This window comes from Acomys russatus, chromosome 16 (genome assembly GCF_903995435.1).
Source record: "Acomys russatus chromosome 16, mAcoRus1.1, whole genome shotgun sequence".
NCBI lineage: Eukaryota > Metazoa > Chordata > Mammalia > Rodentia > Muridae > Acomys > Acomys russatus.
This window is the reverse complement of record NC_067152.1, coordinates 7,143,008-7,155,078: the sequence shown is the minus strand read 5'-3', so window position 1 is coordinate 7,155,078 and position 12,071 is coordinate 7,143,008. Positions and strand designations below refer to the sequence as shown.

Below are 12,071 nucleotides of genomic sequence, written 5' to 3'. Positions count from 1 at the left end.
CTATGTGGCCCAGGCTATTCTGGAACTTGCTCTGTATAAATTTTTTTAATTTTTTAAAAATATTTATTTTATTTTATGTGTATGAGTGTTTTGCCTACATGCATATATAAACAGCGTGTGTGGGCCTGGTGCCTGTGAAGGCCAGAAAAGGACACTGAATCCCCTGGAAATGGAGTTACAGGTAGTTATGAGTTACCATGTAGGTGCTGAAAAACAAACCGAGGTCATCCGCAGGAGCAGCAGGAGTCATTATCTGGAAAGTATGTGCCGGGTTACTGAGATACATACCCAGCCCGTGATTTAACCATTGCAAACAGTGTTGGTAATGCCCTGTGGCTTTTACAGTGGTTAAAGGCTGAACTGCTCTATAGCGTCCCCTGCAACAGTACTGCTCCTTTGACCACATAGGTTAGTTAATAGGCACCCTGCGGCATATAACCACACAATGGAATCCTTCCCAGCCGGAAAAGGAGATGAGGGCCAGGGAGCTACTTCGTTGGAAGAGCACCACCCACCACTCAGGAGGTGGGGGTCACTCGCGAGCATGCCAGAACGTAAAACTACATGCGGACAGAGCACCCTATACATAATAAATAAATACGAACAGCATAGATAAAGGTCAGAATCCTTATTATGGAGCCAAGAGTGGTAGAGCCGAGCGTGGTGGAGCAGCCTGCAATCCCAGCACTCAGGGGCAGTGGCAGACAAGTCTCTGTGAGTTCAAGACCAGCCTGGTCTACAAATTAGGTCCAGGACAGCCAGGAGTACACAGAGGAACTCTTGTCTTGAAGAGAGAGAGGGAGGGAGAGGGAGAGGGAGAGAGGATAAAACAGGAGAATTTCATGAGCTCATATTCAAGATGAGCCTCGGTAACACAGTGCAAGTGTATCCACCCAAAATTCTGGTTTTTTTTTTTTTTTTTTTTTTTTTTTAACTTAGTTTCATGTGTATGCATGTGTTGCTTGCATCAATGTCTGTGAACCAGATGCATGTTTGGTACCTGAGGAGGTCAGAAGAGGTTGTCAGATCCTCTGGAACTGGAGTTTTACAGATGGCTGTGAACCAACATGTGGGTGCTGGGAACCAAACCTGGCTTCTCTGCAAGAGCAACAAGTGCTCTGAATTGCTTTAGCCCCCAAAGAAATTCCTTAAAGCAGATTGATGGGCACTGGGCAGAAGCAAGGAGAAGAGGTCATTTAACTGCAAGAACTGTGGACTCCAGAGACCTAGTTCTGGGTCTAGAGAGATGGCTGCAGCTGGGTGTGGTGGCGTACACCTTTAATCCCAGCACTTGGGAGGCAGAGGCAGGTAGATCTTTGTAAGTTCGAGGCTAGCCTAGTCTACATGTGAGTCTAGAACAGCCAAGGCTACACAGAGAAATACTATCTCAAAAATAATAATAATAAAAAAATAAATAAATAAATAAAAAAGTGCTGGCTGCTCTTCCACAGGATCCTGAGTTCAATTCCCAGCACCCACATGACAGCTTACAACTGTCTGTAACTCCAAGATCTGACACCCTTACACAGACATACATGCAGGAAAAAGATCAGTGCTCATAAAGTAATAAGGAAAAACAAAGAAGCAAAAATAGTGATAAAGGTAGAGGTAGGAAGTGGGAAGCAACAGGCTTCACTCGGCAGGTCTGGCCTTTGCTGGAAGCCTAATGGCCAGAGTTCAGTGCCTGGAACTCACGTGGTGATGAAAGGAGAGAGCTGGGGAGCTGACTCCCATGGCTTGTCCTCTGACTTCTGCACACATGACATGCACGCACTACCCCCTCACCCCCACCCCAACCCCAACCCCAACGGCCACCCCATACACACAAAATAAGTCAACATTAGGAGGAAAAGAGTCTAGAGCGAAGGCTCAGCTGTTAAGAAAACTAGCTGACAGGGGCTGGAGAGATGGCTCAGAGGTTAAGAGCACTGTCTGCTCTTCCAGAGGTCCTGAGTTCAACTCCCAGCAACCACATGGTGGCTCACAACCATCTCATCTCTAATGAGATCTGATGCCCTCTTCTGGTCTGCAGGTGTACATGCAGACAGAACATTGTATACATAATAAATAAATCTTTAAAAAAGAAAGAAAGAAAGAAAACTAGCTGTTCTTCTAATGGAGCTGGGCTCAATCTCCAGCATCCATAGAGCTGCTCACAACCATCTCTAACTCCAGGCCCAGGGGCATGGACACTGCATGAATAGGGTACCCAAACATACGTGCAGGAAAAATATCTATACACACAGGTAAAATACACACACACACACACACACACACACACACACACACATACACACTGGTAAATGTGTACCTGGGTTAATCAGGTGTAGTGGCTCACAGCTGTAGTCACAGCACTTAGGAAAGAGAGGTAGGTAAAAGATTAGAAGTTCACCGGGCGTGGTGGCGCACGCCTTTAATCCCAGCACTCGGGAGGCAGAGGCAGGCGGATCGTTGTGAGTTTGAGGCCAGTCTGGTCTACAAAGTGAGTCCAGGATGGCCAAGGCTACATAGAGAAACCCTGTCTCGAAAAAACCAAAAAAAAAAAATAGACGTTCAAGGTTATCCTTCACTGCATAGTATGTTTGAGGATAGCCTGGGCTACATGAGACCCTATCTCAAAAAAAAACTACATCTGGGTTCATCTGGGTTCTTCTAACCTGAGTTCCTCAGGCATCTTCAGATGGCAGTTAAACCAGTTGTGAGTGGTTCCTCTATGCAAATTAGGATGCAACTTCCTTCTGCTGACACGGGCAGTTACACCTCTTTCATCTGCTTTCCAGTTTCCAACCATTTGTAAGCCTCTCTGATAGTCTTTTGTGCCCTCTCACTCGCTGGTGTTTCTCCTATTCCTTGTTCCAACATGAAGTTCCTCAACTACTATTGGACCGATTTTTGGAAAGGAAGGAAGAAAAACACAGATTGCCAACCCCAAAAGAATCACACGATCCAGCCTAGGGGTTACTTTCACTAAACCCCTGCACACCTACTTTGCCTTGGTTAAAATTTTGTGGTTTAGTTTTAAGCTTTCTGCGCTTCCTTTGTACTTGGTGCACCATGTCACACATTTCTGCTTGCGTCTGTGTCGCCATGGCTGGACTATGAAAGCAAGTAGAAGGCTTTTTTTTTTTTTGGTTTTTCAAGACAGGGTTTCTCTGTGTAGCCTTGGTCATCCTGGACTCACTTTGTAGACCAGGCTGGCCTCGAACTCACAGCGATCCGCCTGCCTCTGCCTCCCGAGTGCTGGGATTAAAGGCGTGCGCCACCACGCCCGGCTTAAATAAAATCTTTAAAAAAAAAAAAAAAACAAAAAAACATGCCTTCGAGCCAGGCGTGGTGGCGCACACCTGTAATCCCAGCACTCGGGAGGCAGAGGCAGGCGCATCACTGTGAGTTCGAGGCCAGCCTGGTCTACAAAGTGAGTCCAGGATGGCCAAGGCTACACAGAGAAACCCTGTCTCGAAAACCCAAAAAAAAAAAAAAAAAAAAATTTTATTTAAAAATAAATAAGTAAATAAAAATAAAAAATATTTTATTTATTATGTATTCAGTGCTCAAAGGCCAGAAAAGGGCATCAGATCACATTATAGATGATTGTGAGCCACCATGTGGTTGCTGGGAATTGAACTCAGGACCTTTGGAAGAAGAGCAGAACAGTCAGTGCTCTTACCTCTGAGCCATCTCTCCAGCTCCAGAAGGTGCATTTTTGTTCCCATTTTCTCTTTTAACATTTTGAATATGTGTGTGTGCTGTTGTGTGCTTTCAAATAGCCCTATGATCCAGCCTTTACAACTAAACACTTTGACAGTTTCCTTTCCTGGTGGTCAGTTTAAAAGAGAAAGTACAGCCCAGAGTAATTTGTTTTTGGTGGTGGGTGGGTTTTTGTTTCTTTCTGAGACAGGATCTATGTGGCCCTGGCTGCACTGGAACCCGCAGAGATCCACCTGCCTCTGACTCCTAAGTGTGGGAATTAAAGGTGTGTGCCACCATGAACAGCTTGTTACATTTTTAAAAAGACGTATTGTTATTATTCTTTTTTTAGAGGCGGGGAAGGGTTTGAGACAGGGTTTCTCTGTGTAGCCTTGGCTATCCTGGAACTCACTCTGTATGCCAGGCTGGCCTTGAACTCACAGAGATCAGCCTGCCTCCCGAGTGGGTCACCACCCCCAGGCTTACTGTTATGAGTGTGTGTCTGTGGGTGCTATGTGAACATGGCTGGGAGTGTGTGGGGAGGCTGGAGGCAGGAAAAAGAGTACTGGGAGCTGCCCTACTTGGGCACTGAGAAGCAATCTCAGTGCCCCTGCAGGAACAGTATGCATGTTTAACTGCTGAGCGACCTCTGGAGCTCCTCATTTTGGCTGTTTTTTGTGCAGTGCTGGGGGGGTGTCAAACCAAACAGAGGGCCTCATACATCCTAGGTCTGTGCTGTCAGCAAACTGTGTCCTGTGCTTAGAGATATTTAAATTTACAGTGCTCTTTCTCCCTTCTCACAGTCCCCTTTTTCTTTATAATCCTTTCTCTTGTCATTTCGGTGTCCATACATTCCGCTGCTTGTCCCACTTACTTGAGGAAAGCTAAGTCCATTCCTTCCTCCTGATCCGCCTAATCTGTGCCCTATCCCATGGCCAGCTGGCATCTGTCTTTGCTGTCCCTGGACTCTCTTCCTCTCTTACTTCCAGGGACAGGATGATTCACTCTTTAAGAATTCATGCTGTAAGGTTCAAAATAACCAGGCCTGCCAGGTGTGGGAGTGAACAGCTTTAGTCCCTAAGGAGACACACAGGCCAGTCTCTGAGTTCGTGGCCAGCCTGGTCTACATAGGAAGAGGGTGGGAAGCTGAGGGAAGGGAGAGAGAGAGAGAGAGAGAGAGAGAGAGAGAGAGAGAGAGAGAGAGAGAGAGAGAGAGAGAGGAAAGAGAGAGACTGACCCTACCTCAAAAACAAACTAAAGCAGGGCCCAAGACTGGGTAGAGGTCACTGATGAGAAGACTGAAACCCTGGATTTGATTCCTGGGACTCACAATGGTGGAAAAAGAAAACCTGACTACTGCAAGATTAAAAAAAAAAAAAAAAACAAAAAACAAAAAAAACAAGCAAGCAAATAAATAAATTTAAAATAAAATTATTCCTTTTTTTATTATGTGCATTGGTGTTTTGCCTACATGTATGTCTGTGTGAGGGTGTCGGCTCCCCAGGAACTAGAGATACAGACAGTTGTGAGCTGCCATGTGAGTGCTGGCAATTGAACCCTGGTTCTCTGGAAGATCAGCCAGTGTTCTTAACCTCTGAGCCAACTCTCTCTAGCCCTGTAAAATAAAATTATAAAGCTTAAAAAGCAATGCACTCCCAGACTTCATGCCTGTGAGTAGTAGTTTCACACGATTTCATTCAGTTGTCCTTTTTCCCTTTTTCTCTTTTTTGTGTGTAGTGAGGATAGCCCACATACAAATTTTTCCTTTCCATATCTATATCAAGAAAATAGGGGAGCCGGGCGTGGTGGCGCACGCCTTTAATCCCAGCACTCGGGAGGCAGAGGCAGGTGGATCGCTGTGAGTTCGAGGCCAGCCTGGTCTACAAAGTGAGTCCAGGATGGCCAAGGATACACAGAGAAACCCTGTCTCAAAAAACAAAAAAAAAAAAAAAAAAAAAAAAAAAAAGGGGAAGCAGGGCACGGTGGAACACAGCTGTAATCCCAGCACTTGGGAGGCAGAGATGGGCTGATCGTTGTGAGTTCAAAGCCAGCCTGGACTATAAAGCCAATCCAGGACAGCCAAGGCTGCACAGAGAAATGCTGTCTCAAAAAACAAACAAACAAACAAACAAAGAAAATAGGGGTTGGAGATACGGCTTAGTAGTTAAGGGTTCTGACTACTGTTCCAGAAGACTGGGGTTTAATTCCCAGCACCCACATGCAGCTCATGACGGTGACTACAGTTCCAGGGGATCAAACATCCTCACACAGGTTGTAAATTATTTTTAAAAGAAAAGAAAAAGAAAGGGAGGAAGAAGGAAACAAACAAAAAAAAAAAGAAAGAAAAGAAAAAAATATTGGCCAGATCTGCCAGCTTACACTTGTAAGCTTAAGAGGCAGTGGCAGGAGGATTGCCTCAAGTTGAAGACCAGCCTGGTCTTCATAGTAAGTGCCAGGTTAGCCAAGGCTACAATACAAGACTTAGAAAAAAATCCCAAACACAAGCATTTAAATAGCCATGGTTTCTACTAAGTTCATTGCCAAAGCCCAACTATTGTCTTGAACTGTTTGACTAACTTCTCCCTTCTTTTTTTTTTTTTTTTTTAATAATTTTTATTTAGTTTTATTTCATGTGCATTGGTATGTAGGTGTCAAATGCCTTGGAACTGTAGTTACAGACAGTTGTGAGCTGCCATGTGGTTGCTGGGAATTGAGCCCAGGTCCTTTGGAAGAACAGACAGTGCTCTTAACTACTGAGCCATCTCTCCAGCCCCTTTCCCTTCTTTTTACTGTCTGCCAAACCTCTCTGATGGTCATCATCCTAATTCAAGCCTCTTTCTTTCATTTTTTCCATTTCTTTCTTTTTTCTTTTTCTTTTCTTTCCTTTTTTTTTTTTTGTTTTTTGTTTTTTGTTTTTTGTTTTTTTTTGTTTTGTTTTGTTTTGTTTTTGCTACAGGGTTTCTTTGTGTAGCCCTGCATGTCCTGGACTCCCTTTGAACACCAGGCTAGCCTCAAACTCACAGCGATCTGCCTGCCTCTGCCTCCCAAGTGCTGGGATTAAAGGCATGCACCACCATGCCTGGCTCAAGCCTCTTTCATAACTATCATAATTATATTAATGCCATAGGTATTTTCTTATTTTCCCTACTCTTTATATGTCATATATATTCATTTCACTGAATAAACATTTTTGAGGACTTACTATATGCCAAGGTCATCATTATCTTAAGCTAAATAAGATGGATTCATGTCCTTCTTATCATTTATTTTCCTAAAATATTGGTTTACAAGCGACAGTGCACATGCCTCCCCCAAGCCCTTCTGTGCTTGTTTTGCTAGATGAGAGCCTTGGTCACACAAGGTGTGGTGGTTTGAAGGACAATGAACTCCAATTGGCTCACATATTACAGTGTTTGGTTTCCAGCTAGTGGAACTATTTGGGAAGGATTAAGAGGTGTGGCCTTGTTAGAAGAGATGTGTTGGGGAGGGGCTGGAGAGATGGCTCAGAGGTTAAGAGCACTGTCTGCTCTTCTAAAGGACCTGAGTTCAATTCCCAGCAACCACATGGTGCCTCACAACCATCTATCATGAGATCTGGTGCCCTCTTCTGGTGTACATGCAGGCAAAAACACTGTGTATATATGATAAATAAATAAATCCGAAGAAGAAGAAGAAGAAGAAGAAGAAGAAGAAGAAGAAGAAGAAGAAGAAGAAGAAGAAGAAGAAAAAGAAGAAGAGGTGTGTCACAAGGGGTGGGCTTTGAAGTTACGAAAGCTTCCTCCAGGCTGAGTTTCACTCTCTGTCTGCAATTTATAGATCAGCTATGAGCTCTCGGCTACTGCTCCAGTGCCATGCCTGCCTGCCTGCCTGCTGCCACATTTCCCTGCCACGAGGGTCATGCACTAACTCTCTGAAACTGTAAGGAAGTCCTCAATTAAATGTTTTCCTTTATGAGAGTTGCCTTGGTCATGATGTGTCTTCGCAGCAACAGTAATAAAGACAGTACGCAAGCACTCTACCACCGAGCTACATTAGTAGCTTAACTCTTGGCTGGTTGAAACAGGATCTTAGTGGGTCGTTCAGACTGGCCTCAGTTGATCCTCTCCTGCGGCATTCTGAGTGCCTGAATTACAGGCTTGTGTTAAAGTGCCCTGGCTGAAGTAATACTCATCCTAAATGCTGAGGCCCTTGCTCTTTCTTTGTTGTTGTTGGTTGGTTGGTTGGTTTTTTGAGACAGGGTTTCTAGGTGTAGCCTTGGCTGTCCTGGAACTCACTTGGTAGACCAGGCTGGCCTCGAACTCACAGCGATCCCCCTGTCTCTGCCTCCCGAGTGCTGGGATTAAAGGTGTGCACCACCACTGCCTGGCTGGTCCTGGCTCTTTTTTTTTTTTTTTTGGTTTTCGAGACAGGGTTTCTTCTGTGTAGCCTTGGCCATCCTGGACTCACTTTGTAGACCAGGCTGGCCTCGAACTCACAAGCATCCGCCCGCCTCTGCCTCCCGAGTGCTGGGATTAAAGGCATGCGCCACCACGCCCGGCCGGTCCTGGCTCTTTTTAAAGAATAATTTTCTTAGTCAGGCGGTGGTGGCACATGCCTTTAATCCCAGCACTCGGGAGGCAGAGGCAGGCAGATTGCTGTGAGTTCGAGACCAACCTGGTCTACGAAGTTAGCCCAGGACAGCCAAGGCTACACAGAGAAACCCCGTCTCGAAAAAACCAAAAAAAAAAAAAAAAAAAAAAAATATATATATATATATATTTTTTTTTTCTTTTATATATATGAGTGTTTTGCCTGGATGTATGTCTGTGCACTATGTGTGTTACCTGATACCCAAAAAGAGCCAGAAAAAGGCATCAGATTGCCCAGGACTGGAGTTGTAGACAGTCATGAGCTACCACATAAGTTCTGAGATTTGAACCTGGGTCCTCTTGAAGAGCCACCAGTGCTCTTAACCACTGTGCCAGCTCTCCAGCCTTTCTTGCTCTTCTTTTATACACTTTTTAAAAAGATTTATTTATTTATTATGTATACAGTATTCTGCCCAAATGTATGACTGCACACCAAAAGAGGGCACCAGATCTCACTATAGATAGTTGTGAACCACCACATGGTGGTTGCTGGGAATTGAACTCAGGACTTTTGGAAGAAAAGGCAGTGTTCTTAACCTCTGAGCCATCTCCCCAGCCCCTTCTTTAATACATAAAAAAAATTTTTTTTTTTTTTTTTTTTTTTTTTTTTTTGGTTTTTTGAGACAGGGTTTCCCTGTGTAGCCTTGACCATCCTGGACTCACTTTGTAGACCAGGCTGGCCTCGAACTCACAGTGATCCGCCTGCCTCTGTCTCCCGAGGGCTGGGATTAAAGGCATGCGCCACCACACCTGGCTTACATTAAAATTTTTTTATTATGTACTTTTATTTTGTGTGCATGAGTGTTCTGTCTGTAGGTATGTATGTGTACCATATTCATGCAATGCCTGTAGAGGCAAGAGGAGAACATGACATCCTCTGTAACATGTTATAGATGGTTGTGAGCTGCCGTGTGGGTGCTGGGAGTCCAACCCCAGACCTTTGGAATAGCAGCCAGTGCTCTTAACCGTCTCTTCAGTTCCTTTTCTTTCTTTCTTTCTTTTTTTAATATTTTATTTAATTTTAATTTATGTGCTTTGGTGTAGGGGTGTCAGATCTTGCAGTTACAGACAGTTGCGAGCTGCCATGTGGGTGCTGGGAATTGAACCCGGGTCCTTTGGAAGAGCAGGCAGTGCTCTTAAGCACTGAGCCATCTCTCCAGCTCCCCCCCCTCTTTTTTTTTTAATGTGCCTTTTGTCTTTTAATTTCCTCTCTGCTTCAACATCTCCCCTACTCCCTCTGCGTCCAGTTACACAGAAAGGCCAGGACTGGGCACTTAAAACAAGAGCTCTCAAGAAGGCAAGGCCAGCCAGTCCAAGATTAGCAGGCTCCCTCCAACAGGCCCCATGGTCTGGATGCTGTTGTCACCGCTCAGGGCCTGGTAGTAAAAGCTGGTGCAGAATAAGGTGGTTCCAGAAGCTACCAGTAACCCCGCCCAGAGGGGCCTTCTGCAGTGGGGTACCCCTAACAGGGCCAGGCTGTGCAAAAGGTGGTGTTTGTTGGCCTTGCCGAAGAGCTCCTTCCCTTACACATCTGGAAATTGGGCGCCGTGTGCCCCATAGGAGGGCAAACCTAAGTCCCCAGCTCTGGACAAGGCACCTAGAGGGCAGCGGAAAGCAGCCCCTACCTGGGTCCTGGCTGTGGGTGGTCACTCAGCTCCTTTTCTTTAGTCTTCACCTTCCCATGTAGTACGAAGTTCTATCTCCCCAGACTCATCTTTTTGCTTATCGAAGCGTCTCCTTTTATTCTTATCTTCAAGTTCTTTCCCACTTTGTCTCATCTGGGAAAGCACTATTCTTTGCTGCTCTCTCCTCCTGTTTTCTGCTTACTTGGTTACTAACTTAATTCACTTAGCACATAGTACTATTTAATAAGGACCAGGCTACGTTATCTTTAGGGTAAAATTAGCCCCTTTGGCCACTCTGCTGTTTTTCTTTCAAAAGGGCTTCCCTTCTATTTACTTTACTTCCTTATTTTATTTGTTCATATACTTATTTATTCATTTATTTGGCTTTTCTCAAGACAGAATTTCTCTGTGAAGCCCTGGGCAGGTGGAAGTCACTCCTTAGAGCAGGTTGGCCTGGAACTCACGGAGGTCACCTGCCTCTGCCTGTCAAGTGCTGGGATTAAAGGCATTTGCCACCACTGCCTAGCTATTTTCCTTAATTTCAAGTGTTTTTCAGTTTCTCTTTTCTCCTCTCTCTTCCTTCCCCTACCCTCTTCTGACAAGGTTGGTTTTTTTTTTTTTTTCTTCCCCGAGATAAGGTTTTTCTGTGTAGCCTTGGCTGTCCTAGACTTGCTCTGTAGACCAGGCTGGCCTCAAACTCATACTGATCCACCTGCCTCTGCCTCCCAAGTGCTGGGATTAAAAGTGTGTGCCACCACACCAGGCTTGACCAGGTTTTATATGGCTTCTTCAACAGACCACTTTTACAGTTTTTAAAAAGTTAGGAAAAAGTAGGCCGTGGTGGCACTGGCCTTTTCTCTCAACACTCAGAGGCAAAGGCAGGTGGATCTCTGTGAGTTCGAGGCCAACCTGGTCTACAAAGGGAGTCCAGGACAGCCAGCGTGAGAAACCCTGTATTGAGGAACAAACAAAAAACCCAACCAACCAACCCCCCCAAAAAAAACCCCAAAAAACCCCAAACCAAAAAACCATGTTCTGACATGTGAAAATTATTATGCCATATATAAATTTGAGTGTTCAAAGGTTTATTTTTACAGCCTAGTTGTCCAATCTAGCTCCTGGTTCCAAGCAATCCTCTCCAGTAGTTAGGACTACAGGAGCATGCAGCTCGGGGATAAATTTTTACTACACATGGCCACACCCGTTTCCTTAATACAGAGAAACACACACTTTATCACATGCCAAGTGGATATTTATCAGTGACGCTTACAGGAAGAACGTGCCATCACCCGCAGCTCGGCATTACTTGGGCCTCTCTCTTACTTCCCTGAGTCTAAGTGGTGGAGCCTGGGTCACAGTGTCCTCCCCAAAATGCCCGCCTGCGCTGGCATTTACCAGGGAGGTAGTCCAGCGACGATTTTACGGTCAGAGCTGTAGCCTCGGATCAGAGAGGATCGCGCCCTGAGCTTGGGAGAGCAGATGCCCCCCTCCGTGTCCCTCCACTTCCTCTTCTGTGCAGGGCAGATAACGTAGCGCCGTAAGATAAGTAATGGGAAGCACTTGGCGACTTGTTCACGTGTTTCTACACACGCCTCCATTTGTTTCCTGAGGAAGTGTCCCGGCCAACACAGCACAGAGGCCAGAGGAGCGGCTAAGCAGGCGACGCCGCAGCGGCCACTCACCCAGGACAGGACGCCATTAGCGCATGTGGCCCTTCCCTGCCCCGCCTCGCCCCGCCCCGGCGCCTGTCAATCAAGCGGCAGCTGGGGGCGGGGCTTGACAGGCAGGGCAGGGCGGGGCAGGGCGGGGCGGCGCTTCCGCTGCGCTAGGCCGCGCGGGGCCGCTCGCGGGAGCCCGGCGCAGTCGGGAACCCGGCGGGCCGCGCGGCGGCCGGATGAAGGGCGCGATGGAGCGGGATCCGGAGCCGGATCCTGAGGTGCTGCTGCAGGAAGCCCGCGAGAACGTGGAGGCGGCGCAGAGCTACCGGCGCGAGCTGGGCCAGCGGCTGCAGGGGCTGCGGGAGGCGCAGAGGCAGGTCGGAGGGGCCGCTGCGGGCCTTGGGGGGCGCGGGCCGGAGGGTGGGCGCGCGCGGCGGGGCCCGCCCGGAGCCTCTGAGGGAGGAGGAGGTTGC

General features: G+C 46.6%; 1 protein-coding gene and 1 pseudogene across 1 annotated transcript in view; one reads left to right on the top strand and one right to left on the bottom strand.

Annotated features, from left to right (window-relative positions):
- Positions 1 to 9,604: 9,604 nt before the first annotated feature.
- On the bottom strand, positions 9,605 to 11,538 carry LOC127200347 (transmembrane protein 256-like; annotated as a pseudogene).
- Positions 11,539 to 11,810: 272 nt separating this feature from the next.
- Positions 11,811 to 12,071, top strand: part of Crlf3 (cytokine receptor like factor 3) — a 34,941-nt gene continuing 34,680 nt past the window's right edge. Inside the window, exon 1 of the mRNA XM_051158092.1 lies at positions 11,811 to 11,975. Within this exon, the coding sequence (XP_051014049.1) occupies positions 11,835 to 11,975 (141 nt within the window). The 5' untranslated portion in view covers positions 11,811 to 11,834. The remainder of the gene's footprint in view (positions 11,976 to 12,071) is intronic.